Source organism: Prionailurus viverrinus, chromosome A1 (genome assembly GCF_022837055.1).
Source record: "Prionailurus viverrinus isolate Anna chromosome A1, UM_Priviv_1.0, whole genome shotgun sequence".
Classification (NCBI taxonomy): Eukaryota; Metazoa; Chordata; class Mammalia; order Carnivora; family Felidae; genus Prionailurus; species Prionailurus viverrinus.
In genome coordinates, this window is record NC_062561.1 from 36,257,619 (window position 1) to 36,281,145 (window position 23,527).

The 23,527-nt window shown below is 37.2% G+C and overlaps 1 protein-coding gene across 2 annotated transcripts in view; it reads right to left on the bottom strand.

Moving 5' to 3' along the window:
• The window catches only part of DIAPH3 (diaphanous related formin 3), a 504,348-nt gene that overhangs the window by 385,468 nt on the left and 95,353 nt on the right, over positions 1-23,527 (bottom strand). For both annotated transcript variants that reach the window (XM_047871375.1, XM_047871365.1), the window contains exon 5: positions 5,736-5,863. In XM_047871375.1, the coding sequence (XP_047727331.1) occupies positions 5,736-5,863 (128 nt within the window). The remainder of the gene's footprint in view (positions 1-5,735; positions 5,864-23,527) is intronic.

A 23,527-nucleotide genomic window follows, 5' to 3' on the forward strand; every position in this document is an offset into this window, starting at 1 on the left:
GAGGCCACTCTCATTACAGAGCACACAAAGAAACAAGACATGAGTAAAGATGGAAAGGGCTAACCAGCCAACCAAATAACCAAGATCAGGCCTGAGAAATTTTCACTTACTAGATTACAGACCTAGAAAGTAGGGATACTTACTATGTTTAAAGAAATAAAACAGGATTAAAAAAAAGCATGAAGCAACAAATTATGAAAAAGACAAGGAGCTTTAAGACAGAAACAGAGGCACCTGGGTGGCTCAGTAGATTGAGTGTCCAACTCTTCATTTCAGCTCAGGTCATGATCTCAGGGTCTTGAGATCAAGCCCCACGTCAGGCTCTGTGCTGACAGAGCAGAGCTCCTCTCTCTCTGCCCCTCCCTCTGCTCACACTCTCTCTTTCAAAATAAATAAACTTAAACATAAATAAATAAAATGGAACGAAGGAGAAATAACAGGGATGCAATTATAATAATGGAAATTTAAAATGCAACATATAGCTCAATAGCATATTAGACACCAGTGAAGAAACAAGAAAACGAGAAGATCTAATAAATAAATATAAATGCTTCCAGAATATAGAGGAAGAATATAGAGGGATATAGAGGAATGTAAACTATTAAGTTGATAATAAATAATGGCATATGGAGGAAGAAGGCCTGCATCCTAACATATATAAAATGAGGAAAAATTGTAAAGGGATAATAGCTGAAATTTTCACAGAATGTATTAAGGACACTAAACCATACTCAGCAAGCCTCCCCAAAACCCTAGAGGATAAATAGGAAAATTTCCACCTAGACACAGAACAGAGAGAAAAGGCAGATTACCCGGAAAAAAATGAGTTTTAGATCAAGAGCCAACACTTTGAAAACAGCAATGCAAGGCAGAAGAGGAAATACTATCTTCAGTGCACTAACTTATCTAAAAGCCCTCCATTTCATGCCTTAGGAAAAGCATCCTTCAAAAGTAAAGGCAAATTAAGTCACTTTCTGACAAATTAAAGAGTTTTACCATTAAAAGACTTTGGCCAAGGGAGCCTAATAATATACTTGAAGCAAGAGTCAAATCATCGGAGACAAATGTGTAATACCCAAAAAGGAATGACTAAATGAATGTGCAAACATATATACATATACACATATCTGTAGTTTGACTCAATAGTAACAGCTAATTTGCACAACACTAGCATACAAATTAACAGAAGGTGATTGGTGTTCAAGTATTTTTAGGTCTATGTTCTTAGGTTCAAAATACAGGATATTGCTTATTTTTGTCCCTTTTAGGTACATGAATATTAAATTTCCTTTCTGAGTGTGTACATGCTACCTTTCTTTTCTAAGATCAGAAAGGGAAAATGTGTTCCAAATTAGTAAGTAAGGAAAAAAGTGAAATGAGAAATTAAAAATCTACCCAAAAGGATTTAAGGAAGAAGAGGAAGAAGGAGAGGAATAATACAGAAAAGGAACAAAGAGCAGAAGGGTGGGTGTATAAAGGAAGATGAACACAGTGCAAGCAGCATAAACTACTTGAAAATTCAAAATGAAATGTCAGGTACAGTTTCCAATACGTTTTTATAGTGGCGATGAAAACATAAAACTACCAGAAAATGACAAAGACTATCAGATTTGTTAAAAAGAGCATTTGTATACTATTTGTAATAGATCTTCCTAAAACATAAGAAAAAATAAAAGTATGGAAAAGTATGGATTGTGATGGTGTGTGCGTAGTTGCACACATCAACGTACTTAAGTCTATCAAATACAATAGAGAGGGAAAGTCTCAGAAGAATGCACGGAAGATTATGCTGTTTCCAGGAAGTGACAAAGATAAAACCAAATAGTACACAAATTAAGAAGACATATATGGTGAAACTATAATGAAAAGAAAAAACAAAGATAACCCCTAAATTCAAAACAGCACTAACCACAGTATAGCGGGAGAATGGGACATAGAATTAAGCAGGCATGCATGGAAGCTTCCAAGTTACAAGCCTTATTTCTATCTTAGCTTCACAGGTAGGCAAGTGGGTGCTTGTTTTTCTCTTATCACAATGTCTTTACTACATGTTTAACGTTTTACGAAAATATAATTTTAGGGGCGCCTGGGTGGCTCAGTTGGTTAAGCATCCGACTTTGGCTCAGGTCATGATTTCACAGTTTGTGGGTTTGAGCCTCGCGTTGGGCTCTGTGCTGACAGCTCGGGACCTGAAACCTGCTTCAGGTTCTGTGTCTCCCTCTCTCTACCTCTCCCCAGCTTGTACTCTCTCTCTCACTCTCAAAAATAAACATTAACAAAAATTTTTAAGAGATAAATAAAAATACATAAAAATTTAAATAACTATTAGCAACTTCAAAATTATTGGTCTTGACTTTTTTCTCCAGATCATGTTAGTATCAATGAGTATGTTGATCTCATTGCTTGCCACAAACTTGTCTCTCACACAAGTGGTATAAGGCACAAAATATGTGTCAGTTCTAAAACGAAGCCCTTCTATCAACTTTGTGTTTAAGCGCAGAAAAACTAGATTCTAAACATGGCACTGATCAAATGGAATAAAGATCCACAAAGGCTGCTCAGTTGCTTTACGGTAAACATTTTACTGCACGTTTTTGTTAAAGTGATTTTTTGGAAGTTACAGGTATTATCTTAATCAAACCTAGTTCCAAAACCCCTTAGAAATTTAATGAAAAGATAATGTTAGCAAAAAAAAAAAAAAAAAAAAAAAAAAATTCTTGTAAACTTCAAAATGCACATGTTAACTATGAGTAAAGGAAAATAATGCCTAAGATTAACACGAGACCTGATAGATTGGATTTTGAGCCAGAAATCGTGCCCTTGACAGCTACATCAAATTGAGAAAATGAAGATACATTCTGTAATTCATTTGCTATCTGCATAGATGAGTATGGACGAAAATGCTTGTTATCAATCATAATAATGTTAGTGTCTACTTTTTTACGTTTCCACCTCAACGTGTTCAATAGCTGAAACATAATTGTTGCCTATGTCAAGATCCACTAAAAGTTATAATTGACAATTTGAAGAAGCTGGTCTTTTCCTAGTGTTCCAAAACTAAAGCACTGTGTCTTTTAGCTTAAAACTGTCACCGAGAATATTGAATAATCAATAAAACTTCAAAACAGAAGAACTTTGTGGTCTTCAAATCAACTCTTCATAAAAGGTGGCAAATAACATGATATTTAATGCACTGGTTTTCACATAATTCACTGTCTGGAGGGTAGAAGGTTGACATGGCTCATAATTGGTAGGTAGCGTTTCAGAAGCAGATAAATGATTCTGCAAGTATTGCATATCTAGATGGGGGTGGGGTGGAGAGAAGGGAGGTTTTCTTCTTGATCCTTGACTTTTTATTTAAATAAAACTCAATCCCAAACCAACATTGGAGAACCATCATTAATCAGTTCCCATGTTTCTTTTTTCAAATTTATTCAAAGACATTGAAGAATTTTAACTCTAATTTACTCAATAATACTACAGGGCTAACAACGATCTCAAAAGATTCTTACAAGAATTTTAATTATTCTTCTCTTGAAATTGAGTCACACACTATACATCAAAAAATATGAAAAACAGACTTTACCAGCAGACACAAAACTAATAGAAAAGTCCAAAGATTTGAACATAGGCATAAATTCAACTTTTACACATCCAAAGAAGCCATTCCACTAATTGGAGCACTGCACACAGAAATAATCTTGAGTATCTTCTCAATTTTCTCTCTACATCAAGTGCCACAATTTCAGAAAAACTTCTCCAATGGTAAGATTTCTATCATTTATAGGGAAACATCGATAGCTTGTGGATTCCTGGTAATATACCAGGTAATATAGCAGTTTAAGGCAAAATCACATATCAGTGTATCCGCTGTAATATACATGAATTCATACATAAAAGTTTTCCTTTTGCCATCATAGTCACCTAATCAAATTATGAAGATAGCAGGAAGGGTCTGCTTCTAATCAAATTGAAAAACCACGGAAACAACCATTGCTCAGTGGTTGCCAGATAAACTAAGACATGGAGTGCATCTCTTCAGTCAACCCCAAAATATCCTTTTGCTACATTTAAACTCCATAAGTACAGGACCTGGATCTGCTTTGCTATTTACCCAAGCCCCACAAGACAGGGCTTTATAAGTATTAGGTGCTCAGTAATTATTTTTTTTAATGAATATATTAAATAGGTACAGATTCAACTGGAAAGCAGAGTTCTTCATGTATGATTATACCTGCCAAATAAATTCTCAATTCAACTCAGTGTCTCACAATAGCCAAGGTAAAACTGAAGGAAGCTCAAATTAAACTTCATTGTTTCAATCGACAAGTCTTCACTGAGTACTTTTTATGTACTGTGTGCTATGAGTGGTAAAGAGAAGTAAGACATAGCAAGTCCTGGTCTCCTTCCCCTCATTAAGCTTACAGCCTAGAAAACAGGCTGGATGTGGGGAAATATGGAAAAACAAAGATAAAGTTGAAATATACTTTGTTTCCTCTTCATACTCCTCAGTTAAACCTCACTCACTTCATGTCTCAACAGGTAAGGTCTTTTTGTTTTAAATAGGTGTACTGTGAAGGATTTTTTCATACTGTAGCCAAACTTCAGAAATGTCCAAAAAAGTAGTAACAGAGCAGACATCAAAGAGATTCTATTACATATTATTAACCTCTGTAGTCATTCTAGCCCTGACAATTATTTATACACACACACACACTTTTCAAAAAAATTGTTTAATGTTTATTTATTTTTGAGAGAGAGAGAGACAGACTGTGCAGGCGAAGAGAGCGAGGGAGACACAGAATCTGAAGCAGGCTCCAGACTCTGAGCTGTCAGCACACAGCCTGACATGGGGCTCGAACTCACGAAGCATGAGATCATGGCCTGGGCCAAGGTCAGACACACAACTGACTGAGCCGCCCAGGTGCCCCTCAAACACACATATTTTACACACATCTAATACACAGTATTTTCTTATGCAAAAACAAGCATTCATTTATTATACAAAAGAAGCCAAAACTGATCTACCTCAGACCCTTACAGCTCTGAAATTTTATGACTACTCAGACATTTCATAACAACTTCTGCTTGAACTTTTTCAAGAATATTCTGAGCCTAAAAGTCTAAAACTTGATTTATAGAGACATCTCTATTAGAGTTGCTGGATCCAGGACACCTAGTTAAATTTGGATTCCAGATAAACAAAATCTCACAGTGTCCATATATCTGAAATTCAGATTTCACTCGGCATCTTGTATTTTGACTCACTACATCTAGCAATACTAACCTATGTGCTCCTATAAAGACATAATTTCCAATAAAGGATGAGTTAAATAATAGTATTTCTTTGTGTGTCAAACAAAAATCAGCCACTATATACACAATACCAAAATTCACATGTAACTCAGCCATGTTACATTGATAGTTTTTGATCATGATGATTTTCTTTTAAAAAACACCATTTCTTCACATTTTTAAGGAAAAAAAGAGTAAATTTGTTCTTGTTTTTAAGTCCCCAGGCTATGTATCACTTGGTAATAAACACAAAAGTACTGATGACATTATATTACATTATGCATACAAACATTAGATACTCAGTTTTTACCTTGAGACACCATTGAGGTATACCACCCAGGAACAGACACTATAAAGAAAGTGTTAAATGAAAATAACAGATTAAAGACATCTGTTTAATTTACTAACATGCCCTGATGATGTTCAGATAGATGAATTACCTGACAGGATTACTAGTCAAAGATACGCGGAGGGACTCCAGGCACGTGACAATGTCATCTGCAGACCCCATTTTCAGTTCATGGATGAATTCCTGAGGTGAGATCTGTCGCCTACTCTTAAGACTTCCCTGTAATTTAAAGAAAAAAAAAAAATTTATCTTCATTAAAGCACTATCAATTAAATTAATCCTATCTTTCATATAACAGCTACATGCAACTACTCCGAGCAGTCATACTTTGCAGGAATGATTCCTCTGCTCACAAATATAAATTATAATCTACGATATTCACCAAAGATGAAACACCAAAAGGTTTGCAAATTAAAAGGACTTTCTCAGGGTGCTTGGGTGGCTCAGTTGGTTAAGTATCTGACTTCGGCTCAGGTCATGATTTCACGGCTGTGAGTTTGAGCCCCACGTCAGGCTCTGTGCTGACAGTTTGGAGCCTGGAGCCTGCTTCAGATTCTGTGTCTCCCTCTCTCTCTGCCCCCTCCCCGGCTTGCATTCTGTCTTGCTCTCAAAAACAAATAACCCCGGCTTGCATTCTGTCTTACTCTCAAAAATAAATAAACACTAAAAAATGTATTTTAAAAGTAAAAGGACTTTCTCAAATGCAAAATATCATGGAAAACAATGAAGTGTGGAGACATACATATCATAGGAAATATCTGAAAATAGAGTAATCTATTTTAGGCACTTGCAACATAAAAATCAAAACTCAATACAAGAAAAGCCCTGTTAAAACTAATCTTCTAAGCACCACAAAAAAGCCTTGAAGCTACTGACTCAACTACCATTAAGTGCCTAGTTTTAAGCACAATATACAAAGAGATGATCAAAACCTAAGTCTGGAAGGAGAAATGCAAGCACAGTAGTAATACTTTCTGGTGAATCTAATTCCTGTAATACACTACCTACCTAAGGACCCAGAGGAGGAATCCCTAACTTGGTGAGCAGATGAGGGAAGCCCGAGTAAAAGCGCGAAGGGAAGTCAGTTAAGGGGACTGAGAATTAGGAACTTCTTCCAGACTGAAATAGGGCACATGTGTACAACCACAAAGAAAACCAGAAGCACTTATAGCCAAAGATATCAGCCAGATCAGGGAGGGACAGAGCACCGGTAATCAATCAGATTCTCCAGGGCAGTTTTGGAAGGATCACTCTGGCAGCAGTATAAAATGCAGATTAGAAGAGCTGGAGTGCATTCATTATTCAACATTTCGTGCCTACTAAGTGTCAGACACTGTTTGAAGTGCTATACGGAGAACAGTCAATAAGAGACAAACATCCCTAGGTACATGGAGCTTTCTTCTCCATGGAGAAGAATAAAGCCAGGCAGTCAATAAATGAACTAAGCAGTTAAAGTAGTTGCTTTGTAGCTACGGAAAAGTGCTACGGAGAAACATAAAAGCAGAGAAGTAGAATAAGGAGCACAGGAGGTGGTCTGCAATTTCAAACAGTGTGGTCACAGAAAGACTCGCAGAAGAATCCGAAGGCCTCAAGCTTGAGTATTAGAATAAAGGTGTGAAGGACAGAGAAGTAACCATACCTGTAACTGAAAAGTTGTAATGGAAGGGACTGTACCCTCAGAGGCCACCCAAAGAACTCTGATTTTACTTTCAGATGAGAAGCAACAGAAGCAGCAAGACCGGTTAGAAAGGCACAAACACAGTCCAGATGGAAAAAATGAAGCAGCATGAACAAAGTCCAGAACTGAATCCACTTAAATTACGGATTACACATCCAAGGGGAAGGAATTATACATGTTCAAGAGCAGATTAGTTGGGGTGTCAGGAAATCAGATCCACTTTTTTTTTTATTTTTTATTATTAATTTGCCATAATATTGTCCAAGAAAACACTTCCAATAACACAAAACAAATTAGCACAGGAAAGACAGAGGATTTTCATCAACAGCAGAGTGGATATTTACCAAAAAGAAAAAAAAAATTGAGCAAAATCTACAAAGATAAATTTGAAAGGAGAAATGAAATGATTTAGTGAAAATAAACACTTTTGAAATCAGTGACTTTTACGTATCATTAAAAAGAATACATTCAACTTGTACTGACAGCATTTTTGGTATACTTTTCTGCTTTAAATTACTTAAGTATTGCCTGTTCAACACAGAAAATTTGGAGATCAGAAAAGCACTAGGAAAAAAAAAAGTGCCTCAAAATGACTCTTAATTTGATATTTCTCTTTTAAGTGTTTTTTCTCATTTAGAATATGTAATATTCCCTATACATTCATGAACACATGTACTTTACTTTCAAAAATATTATGTCATACATATTGTTCAGTAGGCTACCTTTATCTTTAGTAATATTTCATGAATATATCCCACATCTTAAATGAAAATTTTTTTCCTGGCTACAGACTGTTAACATACCATTACTTACATAATTTAGATCCGTATTACTGGGCGCGTAGGTTGCCCAATATACTTTCTTGGTATCTTAATTTGTCAAGTTTCCTGTGCATACTGTCAATATTTTTTTAATGCTTACTTACTTCTTTTGAAAGAGAAAGTAAGTAAGTGAGCACACGCATGCAAGCAGGGAGAGAGAGAGAGAGAGAGAGAGAGAGAGAGAGAGAGAATCCCAAGCAGGCTCCTCACTCTCAGCACAGAGGCCCATGCAGGGCTTGATCTCATGAACTATGAGATCATGATCTGAGCCAAAATCAAGTCAGATGCTTAACCAATAGAGTCACCCAGGTGACCCATCAGGTCAATATTTTTATCAAAATATGTATCAACAGAAGTTAAACTATATCTTTTTGTAGTACTTTCTGAATTTATCACTGAAATAATTATGATATGGAGGGATCAAAATACACCAAAGCTGAGATCAACTGGTTCCTTTCAACAAAAAATGGGTAAACACATATAGTCAATACTTTTAAAATGTAAGAATAAAAAGCAATAAATGCATTTGAATAAAAATAAAAGTGATTTAGGGGCCCCTGGGTGGCTCAGTAGGTTAAGTAGCCAACTTCGGCCCAGGTCATGATCTTGCAGTTTGTGAGTTCGAGCCCTGTGTCAGGCTCTGTGCTGACAGCTTGGAGCCTGGAGCCTGCTTCGGATTCTGTGTTTCCCTCTCTCTCTCTCTGCACCTCCCCAGCTCATGCTCGCACTCTGTCTTTGTCAAAAATAAATAAATTTTTTAAAAAATAAGTAAATAAAAAATAAAAGTGATTAAAAAAAAAAAAAAAAAGTAATCACCTGCCCCACCACTTAACCCTATCCTTCAGAGGCCATCACTTTTAATTCCCTTAACTGTTTCTTTTGATGGTTACTTAATATGTCTAAATAACATGTTTACTCCGATTTTCTTAAACTTCTAAGTCTTCAATATTACCTTTGACTTCCATTATGAAAGATAAGGAGCTAGTTATATTAAAACAATGGAATTTGTATTCTTCCATCTTCTGACTATAGTTATAAGTAAACTCAGTTGAACCAGAAGATGCCAATTCCATGACATGGAAGCTGACTGAATCCAGGCTCTATGAGATCCAGAGAGATTTTTGGATCACTGAACTTAGTAATTCTTTAGTTTGTTTCATGACACAAAAGAGGACATCATATGCCCCCATTCATAAAGTCTTCCAGCTACTATAATTCCCATGTTGGTCAAACCAACTCATTGGTGCCCCCACAACAGTGGAGATGCGAGAAGCATGTTGGATCTTCCCATTCCTATTCAGTATTTTACTGGAGGTACGAACTAGTATGGCAAGGCAATAACGACAGCAACAATAGAGTTTAGAAAGGAAGAAGAAGTAAGACAGTCTCTACTTGCAGATGAAATTATCTACATGAATTCAGCAAGATCACAGAATAAAAGCTCAACCTTCAAAAAATATTTTTTTATGTCTAAATATTACTAGTAAGTGAGAAACAAAATTTTACAATTTAACACTTGAAATAGCATCAAAAAAAGCCCTCACAAAATAATGAGGAAAATTTTTAACAAAAGAAGATAAATACCTATATGGAGAACTACAAATATTGTGAAGAGGTATTAAAGAGGACCTAAATGAATGATCTTATGCCAAGTTCATGGGTCAGAAGGCTCGGTATTATTAAGACATTGTTAAGAAATACATTTTCTGAAGGACAATGTATATATTCAATATATTCACCATCAGAATCCCAGCAAGTTTTTCAGAAATTGAGAAGCAGCTTCTAAAATTTATATGGAAAAAAAAATAAAATTTATATGGAAATGCAGGAAACCTAAAGTAGAGCAATTTAAAAGAATAAAGTTGGGGGATTTTTCCAATTTCACGATTTACTATAAAGCTACTAAAATCAAGTTAGAATAGTAGAAGCATCAATAGAAAAGAATCCAGAAATACACTTGCACCTATGTAGTCAATGATTTTCAACCAAGGTGTTAATGTAATTTAATGGGGTAAGAAGAATCTTCAACAAATAGTGCTGGAACAACAGGACATCCAAATGAGAAAAAGTGAACCTAGACCTTAGACCTAAATGTGCAAGCTAAAACTTAATGTCTGTAAGAAAACATAGATGAAAAGCTTCACTACCTACGGGAAGGCAAAGATTTCTTAGGACAAGAGGCACTAACTAGAAAATTATTCATAAATTAGACTTCATCAAAATTTAAACCTTCAATTTTTCAAACAACTCTTAAGATAGTTTTATTGAGACAATGAAAAGGAAGCCACAGGCTAGGGGAAAATATCCATAATACAAGTCAAGAAGTGTGCAGTCCGAGTCTACGTAACGTAACAAGCTAAATGAGCCTGTTACTGGTTCCTGAATGGTGGCAGAAAACATGAGTCCGCAGTTAGAGACAAAGGGCTGTATTATGCCTGTGTTGGTTCCCTGACCCACCAAGTCCCAGAGGGGCAACACAGGGCTCCCTGATGGATGATCAACGCCTCCACATGCCGTAGAATGCATTATAGGATACTGAGCATGGGGAACTCACCAATTTTAAAGTGAACAATAACAAGCCTGCTCATTGTCTACAGGGAGACATAACCACCTTTCAAGGCAGCTCCCTGCAAGCACAACCCTGAGAAATGGATTCAGTAAAGAGCAGTCAAGCCTTCCATTCTTGGTATAACTAGAATAAATATACAGAGGTACTCAGGAACCACGGCAGACTGCCTCTCCCAACAATAAATGCATCTCATAAAGATCTGTATTCAAAACTTTCAATGAACTCCTACAACTCAGTGGTAATAAGACAAATAACCCAGTTTAAAAAATGATCAAAAGACTTCACGAAAGAAGATACATGAATGGCCAATAATCACATGAAATAATGTTCAAGATAATTTGCCACCAGGGAAATGCGGTTTAAAACCACAAGTGAAAAAAACAAAAACAAACAACTCACCACGAATGAGGTAACACTACACATCCCCTAGAGAGGGGAGGATGTGAAGCACCTAAAAGTCACCTATACTACTGGTGGAAATGTAAAATGGTATTGCCACTTTGGCAAAAAGTCTGGCAGGTTTTTTTTTTTGTTTTTTTTTTTTTTTTTAAAGATAAATGTACACCAACCAGAGGAGTCCGCAATTATACAGCGAGGTATTAAGCAGGAGAAAAAACAAAACAACAAAAATTCATACAATGTTCAGAGGTGTTTTATTCATAATATTCAAACACTGGGAACAACCCAACTATTCATTGAGTTGTGGTATATCTATTCAATGGAATACTGTACAACAATAAAAAAGATTCACTCATAATGCAACCAGATAGATGAACCCACCCCCCCCCCAAAAAAAACCTGCTGGGTTAAAAAAAGCCAAACAAAAAAGAGCACATAATGTATGGTTGTATGTATATGAAAGACCAAGACCAACCTGTCAGTCCTTTGTCCTGCTTCACTCTCTAGCTAACAGTATAAAAGCAAACGTGTCAATAGTTTTTGTTGTATTTGGGTGGAAGATGGGGGTAAAGACAGACAGCATCTTAAATGGGGCAGCAGGTAGACTTCACCAACTAACACTGGGAAAGACAGAATAATTTCACTGGCTCAAAGTAACTCTTTATTTCAGCCATAGTAAGTCTTCCAGTTTGAGCAATTTATTATCTAAAAACCTCCACCTTTTTTCCCGAGATTCTTTCCTCTTAACACCCTCCCCTTTCACCCAAACTGTCACAATCACTACTGAATCTTTGCACAAGCCTACTCCCAGACAGCACATCTGGGCTGAGACTTACTTCCTGGGATAGGCCTCTTCTGAGCCACAAAAGGGAAATCCCCCGTCCATGGATTCCTTCTTCTTAACACTCGCCACTCTTATTTATTGTATAGAGGATATTGTGAGCATCTACTCTTTCCAGACATTATTTACATGGTGTAGACACAGGGGTGACCTAAGTGTGGCAGAAGCAGCTATTGAAGAGTTCCAAGTCTGAGCAAATGACACTCTCCTAAGAAAATAACATTCAGCAGAAACCAGAATGAAGAGGAGAATGAAACATGTTTCAAGCAAAAGCAAAAGGCAGGAAAGAACTAGGTATATTCAAAGGATGGTAAAACAACACCTCAAAATCCCAGGAAATGACAGAGTTGAACAGGACAAGAGAGACACAACAAGCTGGTATTGGAGGCAGGGGATCAACAAACAGCCGCCTGAGTGCCAAATGTTTTCGTAGGACTCCCGAGCTAAGAGTGTTGCTTACGTTTTTAAACACTTGTAAAAAGGAAGAGGAAACACTGGCACTGGCAGAAGTAACTGAAACCCGATGTGACTTGCAAAGCCTGAAATGTTTACTGTCTGGCTATTTAATACAAAGTTCGCTGGTCTCTGATGGTGAGGGCTTCAAGTTAATTTATCCTGAATGGATGGAAAACCATTGGCAGATATCCAGCAGATAAATTCTAAGATCTATTAAAATCAAAAAACATTTTTTTTTTTAGAGAGTACACCCAAGTGGGGGAGATGGGTGGGGGGGGGGGAGGGACAAGGAGAGAGAGACAGAAACAGAGGCAGAGAGAGAGAGAAACAGAGAGCATCTTAAGATTCTCTTAAGCATGGCTCAATACCACCACCCTGGGAACATGACCTGAGCCAAAATCACGAGTCAGACACTTAACCGGCTGAGCCACCCAGGCTTCCCAAAATCAAACGCTTTTTAAAGACTGTTCTAACTACTGTGTCAGGACAGAATGTAAGGAGCAAAATGTGAAATAAGACCACCCGTTAGAAGGCCAGTACAGCGTCTGGTCAAGAGTGGACAGTAGCCTGGTACAAGGAGCCAGTGATGGAAGGCATGAGATCTGCTCAATATGAAGTTAGATCAGACAAGACTGGCTGATAGTTTGGAGGTGAGGTATTGAAAGAAGTTAAATTCAAAGATGATGCTGAAGTTTTGGTCTTAACAACTAAGTGAGCAGTGCTGCCATCTACTGATCATTGATTCCCTGTCAAGAGCCTCAAGAGTGGTGGACTGGGGATAAACCAGGTCCAAAGTTCAAGGGGAAAGAAAAAAAAAGGGGGGGGGGCAACTCTTGTGAGGAGATTTCCCATAAAGGAGAGCAAAGAACTGGGGCAGCAGTTGGTGGGGAGCTATAGTGTGGATTTTCTTTGGGGGAAACTACAAGATGTTTGCAGGCTGATGGGAATGACCAAGCAGGGAGGAAGAAACTATTAACGCAGAAGAAGGTAGGTAAAGATGCAGGGAAACAAACAAGTAAACAAACAAACAAAAAACTCAAGCAGATGACTCGGGATGTAGCCTATAAGAGGAAGGAATGATCTTACACAGTCACAGGTAAAGTCTATCACCGTAAGAAGATCAAAAAATCAAAAGCAAAGTCGAGGGGAACAGATTCAGGTAGCTTGTTAGACCTGGTGATTAGGAAGTGAGGCGTGAAAGTTCTACTGTGATTGCATCAACCTTCTCAGGGATAGAAATAGCAATATAAGCGGCTACAAGTGAGGACGCAGAGTTGGAGGTATAAGAAAAGGTATGAGGGGCACCTGGGTGGCTCACTCGGTTAAGCGGCCGACTTGGGCTCACGATCTCGTGGTCCATGAGTTCGAGCCCCGAGTCGGGCTCTGTGCTGACAGCTCAGAGCCTGGAGCCTGTTTCAGATTCTGTGTCTCCCTCTCTCTGACCCTCCCTCGTTCATGCTCTGTCTCCCTCTGTCTCAAAACTAAATAAACGTTAAAAAAATAAAAAAGAAAATAAAAAAAGAAAAGGTATGAAATCATTTCCAGAAAGCAAAGAAGTGTGCTGGCAAGGGTCAGGTGGTAGGATATCTGTTAAGGGCTCACTTGTCAACCGTAGTCATTCAGAAAACACTACTTGTGGCTGTATGCTTCTTCCCAAATGCACGTTGTGCTGAGATGCAAAAGCAGACGAGGTAGGACATTTAGTTTAACCAAGGGTAGAGTTTATATGGACCAAGAGGGAAATAAAAGAACTGTTTACTGAAGGTAACAATGGAGCATGTGTCTAAGGTCAATAAGGAAAGAAGGATGTAGCAGCAGTTGGAAAGTGATGGACATGAACAAATGGTAGAGTAGATGGATCGGTAGTTCTAAAAGGGTTATGGAATTCTTTCAGTGGGAATATTAAGTAAGCAGAAAGACAGGTAATGCTCTGCTAAGTTTGTAAACCATATTTAGGGGTGGTATTTTACTACGGGAGGCAACGAGTGGTTGAGGTTGGGTAGAAAAACCAAAGATTGCTGGAAATGATAGTCGAGAAAATGAGAGGACTGAATGTTGGATGGATCCTCTGTGTGAATGATGAGGTCAGAAAGGACAAGGGCAGCGGTAATAGCAGGAAAAAAGCAAAGGCTAGGGGCCAAATCTGTGAATGTGCTAGTACCTCTTTGTATTTTACTGGAGAAGGTCTTACACGTCTACTCAGACAGTGTCTGCCTCTGCCTAATTCATCACTGTGTCATCAGTACGTTGTAAAATTGCTGGCACTCAGTGAATGAATGAGGCTATAATAAAATCTAAGGTATACATAGGGTAAGAATTAAAACAAGAAAGGCGAGGAAGATAAGTCACAAGAAAAAATTCTCAATACTTACTCAGAAAGGAATATCTCAAATTAAAGACACAGGCAACAGACCAGATAATTGGGTGATTAGCTTTCACCAGAATTTCCCCCTTTTATTATAGTACTATCAACACACAGGTACAAAAGAAAGGAAATTGTGGGGAGAAATACATTACGTGAATAATCAGAAATACTCCTTTTAAGCACAGCTCTTCCTGTGTTTCTTTCATTTCACATAACTTCAAAGGAAGCGGGAAGTAGGGGGAGAGAGGAAGGACACTCACGTCTGCCTATCTCTGATTCCATTAGCCATGAAGATGAAAATACTTAGAAAGCTTTATCCCCTGTGGTATCAAAACACATTAGTGAGATAAGGATGTCTGCCTGACATCACAAAAATTAGAAGGATATTTATCCAACATAATTTTTAAATCTTTTTTAATCCCTTAGTAAATTTTATTCTGAAATACCAAATGCAGGATAGAAAGAAAAGTACATAACATTCCTCTTGTCAGATTCCTTATTAAATGTATTCTAAGGTATAGAAAGTAATATGCACTTTCACAACTTATTTCCCTCACCATTTCTATATTTCTGAAACCAAATATTCTTTCTTTTGCTATGTAACTATTAAAGGTAATGGTAGTCATTTCTTCTGTACCTGCCTCAATGCCTGCATTTCATCGCAGGTCAGGTATCAGAACTTTTCAGTAGATTTCTCCATTATTCTGTCTCATTTATTTGTTTGCAGAATTTGAAATACCATCTCCATGACAAATTAAAAATATATCCTATTTCCAGTTACCGGTAGAAAGTATTAGAGAACATTCTTTCATTTTTCAAATAATTGAATGATTTACATACAAATATGGAGAATTCACCATTCAATGGAGACCTAATTTTAAAAACAGTAAAACAAGCTATCTCTAGAAAGCCTGCAGGCTCTGCAGGAAGATGACCCACCCTAATGTGTATGTGGGTGAGGACAATGACCTTTCAGTCCCTGGTAGAATGTCTGACACATGATAGTTGCTTTAAGCAAAAGTTTGCCCAATTACTCAACTCAGTGAATCATACCTTATTCCTCCTGGAATGTACCTAGTACCCATACTACATCCTCAACCATGGGTAATGGTCTCTTACTCACACCTAAACCCATAAAGAAAAATCAGCATGTTTTAACATGACCCAAAATATATAGCCTTTGGCAGTTAAAAACTTGATATATTGGGGGACTGTAAGAAAACACTGAAACCTTAACTTTTTAAAAATTTCTTTATTTTGAGAGGGGTGGAGGAGGGGCACAAAGAGAGAGGGAGAGAGAGAGAATCCCAAGCAGGCTCGCACCAATAGTGGAGAGCCCCATGCGGGTCTTGAACTCACGAACCATGAGATTATGACCTGAGCTAAAACCAAGAGCCAGATGCTTAAGTGGCTGAGCTACCCAAACACGCTAAAACCTTAACTGATCTTTATATGAAGTAAGTTACTAGACTCAAGATCCCTCTCAATGACATTCACTTTCTAATTTTTAGCAGGTAAACTGCAGAGAACAAAAGAAGTTCCATCAGCATAAAACAAAAGGAGTCAAAAAGCCTAAATTCTCATAGCGAGGAGAGTGTGTGTGCACACATGGTCCGGCATTGGTGTGTGTGTGCCTGTTTCTATCCGCCGGTCAGTAACTCTAGCTTAACTGCCTCAGTATCTCTTTAGTATTAGAACTCCTGTGGTCTTGGTACCTAACTCAGGTGATCAGACTAGTGAAGGGGGAGAAGATATGAAATGTGGAGACTATTTAAAGAAATAGTGTGCACTGATAATGACAGTATTTTAAGAAAACTGCAGAGTCAGCACTGTGCAAAACAGGGGTAAACACAGTTGCTGCCAAGGGGGTAATTATAATCTAAATTACTATCATGTATATTGCTATTAAAATGCATTACTACAATTTCCTTGCATTTTTCAAATGATTTCTAGCATCTCTAATGTCACAGATCAACAGAAACACTAAACTGTCAGTGCAGTATGAATTACTTATTTTCAGAACATTTACAACCCCAACAGATCTCCAGTGCCAATAAAATCTGTTATTCAGAGATGATATTATGCAAACTCATAGTAGAAACTACGAGCAATGACAAGTACTGCAGAAAGGGGCGTTCACCACCACCAACAAAAAAAAGTTCAGCAAAGAGTTTCTTTTAGGAGTTATTATTTTTTCCATAAACATTTAATGAGCATGATTATGTACCAAGAACTTCTCCTATAATTTTGGAGGCTGCTTTTAGCGTACATTAAAAATAGCATACGTTAAAGGTTTAGAATTATCAAGTACATTTTACAAAGGAACATGATAAAATACAGAAAAATCTGCTGCTCTCCCTCTTTCAGTTTCTAAAATAGCTCTACAGAAGAAAAAAAAAAAAAAAAGCAGATTGATCCAACACTAATTTTAGCCACTCAGAAATTAACTTGCATAAAAGAAATTCAACACATTACATTCCTCGTATTATCCATCAATACTTAACTAGCATCGACATCCCTTCTATTCACAGGAAAGCTTTCTCACATTAGCCCATTGCCTTCAATAAAACAGTTGACTATTTAGACGATTTTGTATATTTAAAAAGAGTTGCTTCAACTGCTCAAAGCAATGTCCTGCTATTATAAACTTCCATCTGGTTACCATGACCAGAACTCAGGTGCTTTTTAGCTTCTAAACCTCAAAAGGATGTACCATAACAGTTAACAGTCAACTGCTTCTACCCACAGCCAGAGAACAGAAGCCAAATCAACCATGGTGAGCAACACATCATGAACACATTGCATGAACCATAAAACACAATTATAAATAAGAATGAGGGTGTCTCTGAGCTGTATGGCATGATTTTCATGACAGAGTTTGAAGTCGAAAAATTATGAAAGAATGTATTACTTTGTGTTTATGAAGAGATATATCCATATATTCATTATTTGTCCAAAAACAGGCAGGAAGAAATAATCAGGAACTCATGAGATTGTGTACCTTCAGGGAGATGGGAATATGGTAGGTAAGACAGAGAGCAGAACACCCTAAAAGAAAAGAGGGTAAGTGACAATGCTTTAGGGATACCTCTGTGTATGTCTTTTTATTTTTCATACACTCAAAAAGAAAAAAAAACAAAATCAAAGAGGATGGGAGGAAAATCCTTAAGTGAGATGAACCCAAGTAAGTTGACCTAATTATAATTCAAATAGGTAATTATTTCAGAGAAATAAACTAGAATATAAAAATCAAAGGTAACAGTATAAATTTGTGGTCTGAAGGAAAAGGTATTTGGATAGATACAGCTAGCTAAAAATAAGAAAAAAATAAATAAAAGGTATATGTATATACATGTATACTATAGGCTTTCTACATATGGATTTACTTATATTTAATATATATACACATGTATGCATGCAATTTCCAAATATGCACACATGCATATACACGTCTCATACATATCAACATATATACATCTCCATATACAACATATATACATCTCCATATCAACATATATATATGTATATACATACATACACATATATATGCCTTAGCTCTGTCTGAAAGGGCCTAAAGATGGCCCATTACAAGACCTAACATTCAGATCCTAATTTCTAAATAGCATTCTCCATTAAAAGAAACCATTCCTTGAACAAAGGACTGATTCCAGGGCAGAGGCTAGGATAATACAGGATGATCTCAAATGTTTTCTGCAAGAGAGGAAGCAGAGCTCCAAGAATGATGGGGGCATGCCAAAAGATAAGGGAACCAGCCTGAAGGGGTCTCTACTGGCCAAAGATACCAGGGAGAGGATGGGACCTGGAATGACTGCTTCGAGGGCAAGGGGTTTCCTTTGGGGTTGATGGAAAGGTTCTAGAACTGAACAGTGGTAATGCACAACACTGTGAAAATAGTAAATGTCAATGAATTGTACACTTTAAAATTGTTAAGGTGATGAAGTTTATAGTGTGTGGATTTTCTCACACAAAAAAAAGTTTTAAAAAACATTTACGAAACAGGAAACTTGTTGTCTTAGAAGTTAGCAGTTACCTTGAAGAGAAGAAGCATAGGGACTAGGTCATACAAGCTCGCTATCCTTGTCCCATTGCTTCAGCTGTGTTCTGGGTACATGAGTGTGTTTATTCTGTGTTGGCTTATTCACCAATATAATAAAGATTTGTGAACTTTATTATGTAAATTTAATTTGAAAGTATTTAAAACCCAGATTCAAATTTACTAATTTTTATGCTTTATTCTAAGGATACACGGTTACATTCAAATTGAGTTCCTTTCAAATCTTTAGGTTTTAAAGCATGCCATTTAAAATGTTTTACACTAAATGTCATATTTTCTGGCTGAAAAATGAAATTAATGAAAAGTTACACCATGTCAAATGAGGCCACTTGTTTATATTTAGCATCTTTGGTATACCTTTTAGAACTGGAAAATGTTGAGTTCCATCTGAACAAACTGCACTTTAAAACTTGAAAAAAAAAAAAAAGCAAAAAAGCCCACAGTTGGGGGTGGGAGAGCTGATTAAATAAACATGGATGTTCTAATTTGCCAGCCTCTATTTGATGGTTCAGTGAAGGATAAAGATCTATTCGGCACATCTGAACAGAGAGGGAAAAAAATGTGCTGATGCTCTTAGTCATTGGTTCATTATCTTCTTTATTGTGTTGATTATGTTTATGTAAGAAGAAAAACCACAACAAAACTTCATTGGGCATTTACCAAAAAAAGAAAAAAAAGGGAGGTGGGGGCCAGGGAGGGGGTATAAGAAAACACCAGCTGTTCCAGTCTTTAAAATTAGGCAATTTGTTTTTCAGTCCCTCCAGGTAATTGCACAATTATTTGCCTCCCCAATTCTGAGTATTTTCAAGTGTCACTGTTACATTTACAGCATAAGCCTGTCTTCCTTTTTTTTTTTGCTTTTTCTTGATTTATAGAAGAAAACTAACTTGCTTCTTCATATCCACAAAGCATCCTACAGATCTAACCTGTTTATGTTAGTAAAAAAATATATAACAGCACAAAATGTAACATTTTTCAGACTGTTCTTCATACAAGTAACATTAACAGTGGAATATGGAAGAAAAATAATAGGAAAAAAGATCTTGGGATCTGAATCACATCCCACTCTGACCAGCTGTGGCACCTCAGGGTGCTTATGGAGCAGAGGAAGCTGTAAAACTCAAATACACTTGGAATATACCTGTATTATGTGATTTTATCAGGAAAAGCATATATTCCTTTTACTAAGTTATTTTTAAAGCTGTGCAAGCATATAGATCAAAGCAAAGCAAGAACCCATAGTCTGCAGGGTTGTTTAGAAAGGAAGCAACATGAACTAATGAACTGATTAAAATGAGGAGAAGCAACTGAGGTCCAACAAAAAGGAGTTAATTGTTCATTTGTGTTCTCCCTTGTAACAAAGTACATATACGAAAAGGCTGAAACAGTCTCATATTTCCATTTCCCAGAATCCCTGGCATTATGTTCCAAGCAGATACTGAAAAAAAAAAAAAAAAACAACAACATTAATAAAATGAGAGGAAAAAGAAGTTAATGGATCTAAATTTACTCAAGTACTATGCTCCTGCCAAGAGTAAAAACAATGATGGTCCTATGGTAACATAAGTTCATCATTTCTACGATGTTCTGAAAACATGGCTATCCATCTAACAAGTCACTCAATAAACATGGATAGAAGGATCTATGTGTACCATTATGGTGAATACTGGGACTCAAAAATGAGTAAGAGAAGATTCTGCCCCTGAGGTCGTCATCCTCAGGTAAGAAAAATCACCTGAACAGTTACAAGGACTCCAGCCTTGGTGAGCAAAAACGGGGAGGGGGGGGGGGGGGGATGAGGAGGGGGTGGAAATATCCCAACTGTTACCCAGAAAATCAGGGGAAACCTCCAAGTAAAGATAATTCAAGAACTGGTCTTAAAAGATGGGGAATATAAAGCAGAATTACAAACATGGGCACAATAAGGTGAAAGATGTGGCATTTTAGCAGCTAGATGGCTACATTACAGATGGTATAAGGAGTGAGGAGAACGAGGACACAAAATACACAGGAACCAGAACGTGGGCTGTGGCTACCTCAGCCCAAGGGAAGCCAATATTAGCCCACAGCTAACAGGAAGTCACTGCATAATTAGAAATCAAATACAAAAAGCTATGTCAGAAAGACACTAGAGCAACAGTGAGGAGGACAAAAACATGAGCCTCTGAGGTTAGAGACACAAGGGCAGTTCAGGTGAACCTGTAAAGAAGACTTCATGCTCTTGGTTCTATTATAACCTTAAAGAAACAAAACAAAACAGAACAACAGCAACAAAAACCCAAGAAAGAAACAGCTAGAAAGTGTTACTAGAGTTGGTCACAAAAGTGTGCTCACCTCACACAAGAAAACCTAATGTGTTCTACCTCCAAGGCGCTTACAAGACAAAAGTGGGAGAATGGTTTCTCCTGCATTAACAGACACAAAGAAGCCTCTCTCTAACCATCCCACTCTTCTCAGAAATATTCTGTGCTCCAGTAGGGGAGGAAAAAAATTTTCTAAACCTACTTTTTCAATGTCCTAGCCTACTGTTCTCTTTCAAAGGAACTTCACTACAGACAAAATGAGTAACATTCAACCCATGTAGGCACATCATGGTTCCCCACACACTTAATAAATCCCTGCTGATGTGATTCCTGCAGCCCTCCACATCCCTACCTCCAAATGGTTCAAATCCCACCTGTTCTTCATTCCTGCCAAACACCACTCCCCATGGCAACTTTTTCTACTTACCTCAGCAGGAGGTGATCTTAATCTCCAAATTCCCACTTTAAGGTCTCCTATTGTGCTCTAGTTACTTCCAGCTTGTTTTATCAGTGTACTTATACATCTTATGACTCCTAGCAGATTTTTTTAAATACAATTTATTGTCAAGGTAACTAACATACAGTGTATACAGTGTGCTCTTGACTACAGGAGTAGATTCCCATGATTCATCACTTACATACAACACCCAGTGCTCATCCCAGTGCCCTCCTCAATGCCCTTCATCCATTTCCCCTCCACCCCACCCTCCATCAACACTCTGTTCTCTGTATTTAAGAGCCTCTTATGGTTTGCCTCCAACTTTTTCCCTTCCCTTCCCCCATGCTCTTCTGTTAAGTTTCTCAAATTCCACATGTGAGTGAAAACGTATGATATCTATCTTTGACTGACTTATTTCACTTAGCATAATACCCTCCAATTCCATCCATGTTACTGCAAATGGGAAATTTCCATTCTTTTTCATTGCCGAGTGGTATTCCAGTGTGTGTGTGTGTGTGTGTGTGTGTGTGTGTGTGTGTGTGTGTGTACACACCACACCTTTTTCCATTCATCAGTTAATGGACATTTTGGCTCCTTCCATAATTTGGCTATTGTTGATAGCACTGTTAAACACTGGGGTACATGTGCCCCTTATGAATCAGCACTCCTGCATCCTTTGGATAAACTCCTAGTATTGCTGGGTCATAGGGTAAAACTCCTTGGGCATAGCATAAGACAAATGTTGGGCTTGTCTTTATATGTATCACAGACATAGGAGCTCAAAAATGAGTTTAAAAAAATTTTTTTGAATCCACCTTGATCAAAACCATGTTGGGGCACTTGGTTAAAACAACATAGTTATAGTCATTCATTCAACAATATTTGCTGAGCATCTATTAAATGGCAGCAGTGAATTACACTGTAAAATAATGAACAAAATCAGCAAAAAGATTGAGCTTTGGAAATGCACTCTTGGGAATTTTATTTATTTATTACCAATTTAGGGGGCAATTCTTTCATTTCCAAGGTAGTTACAGTATCATTACTACTTAGACCAATTATTCAATGTATTTGTCTTCAATTACTTCCTAAAACTTTACCTTCATACACCCACCAAGCACACAATGCCCTCATGAGCCACATGGATAAATAAAGATACCTGTCCTAGTAAAAAAGATCCAAGTGTCAAATATCAAGCTCTGGAGTACTGGAGATGAATGTGAACACAAGTATTCATGGTAAAAAAACAATACAAATTCCTTGTGTTCCCAGACCTGGTCTTACATTACATTTTTATTATCTATCTGTTTCCTCCACTAAAATGTAGGCTACATTAGCACAGAGGTACTGTCAGCTCTGTTCATCACAATCCCTACTGCCTAGAACGGTGCCTGGCACAAAGTACTACTTGTTTAAAGAGAAAAAAATGAGATTAAACAATTCTACTAATCTGTTTCTACTAATCTGATATCGTAAGGACTCAAAGTAAAGATCATGACTCAAAGACCTCCCCTGTGTCAAGCTGTCGACATGTTTTTCATCTCTGAATTTGATCTTAAAATCTCAGAGTAGTTTATAAATAGGCTGTCATTAACTACTGTCATTAACTACTAAAATCACTGCTAACTCAAGAGGAGGGAAATGCCCATTAATCGCAGCTTTAAACAACAAAAAGAGGTGCTCTACAAAGAACTGCACAAATACAGGTATAAAACGGGGGAAAAAATTAAGTATCTTTCCAAAAACCAAGTAGGAAATACAAGGTCTTAGAGGCATTGCTTAATCATTGTTTAAAATGATGTATTTCAGAATAACTTCGATGATCATCTGCAGAAATCTACACATTCCTAAAGAATATCAAAGTAAAATTTGACACTTTTGAAAACCAAAAGTGAGTAGGTCCTACTTACTAAATCCTGATAAAAATAAATTACAAC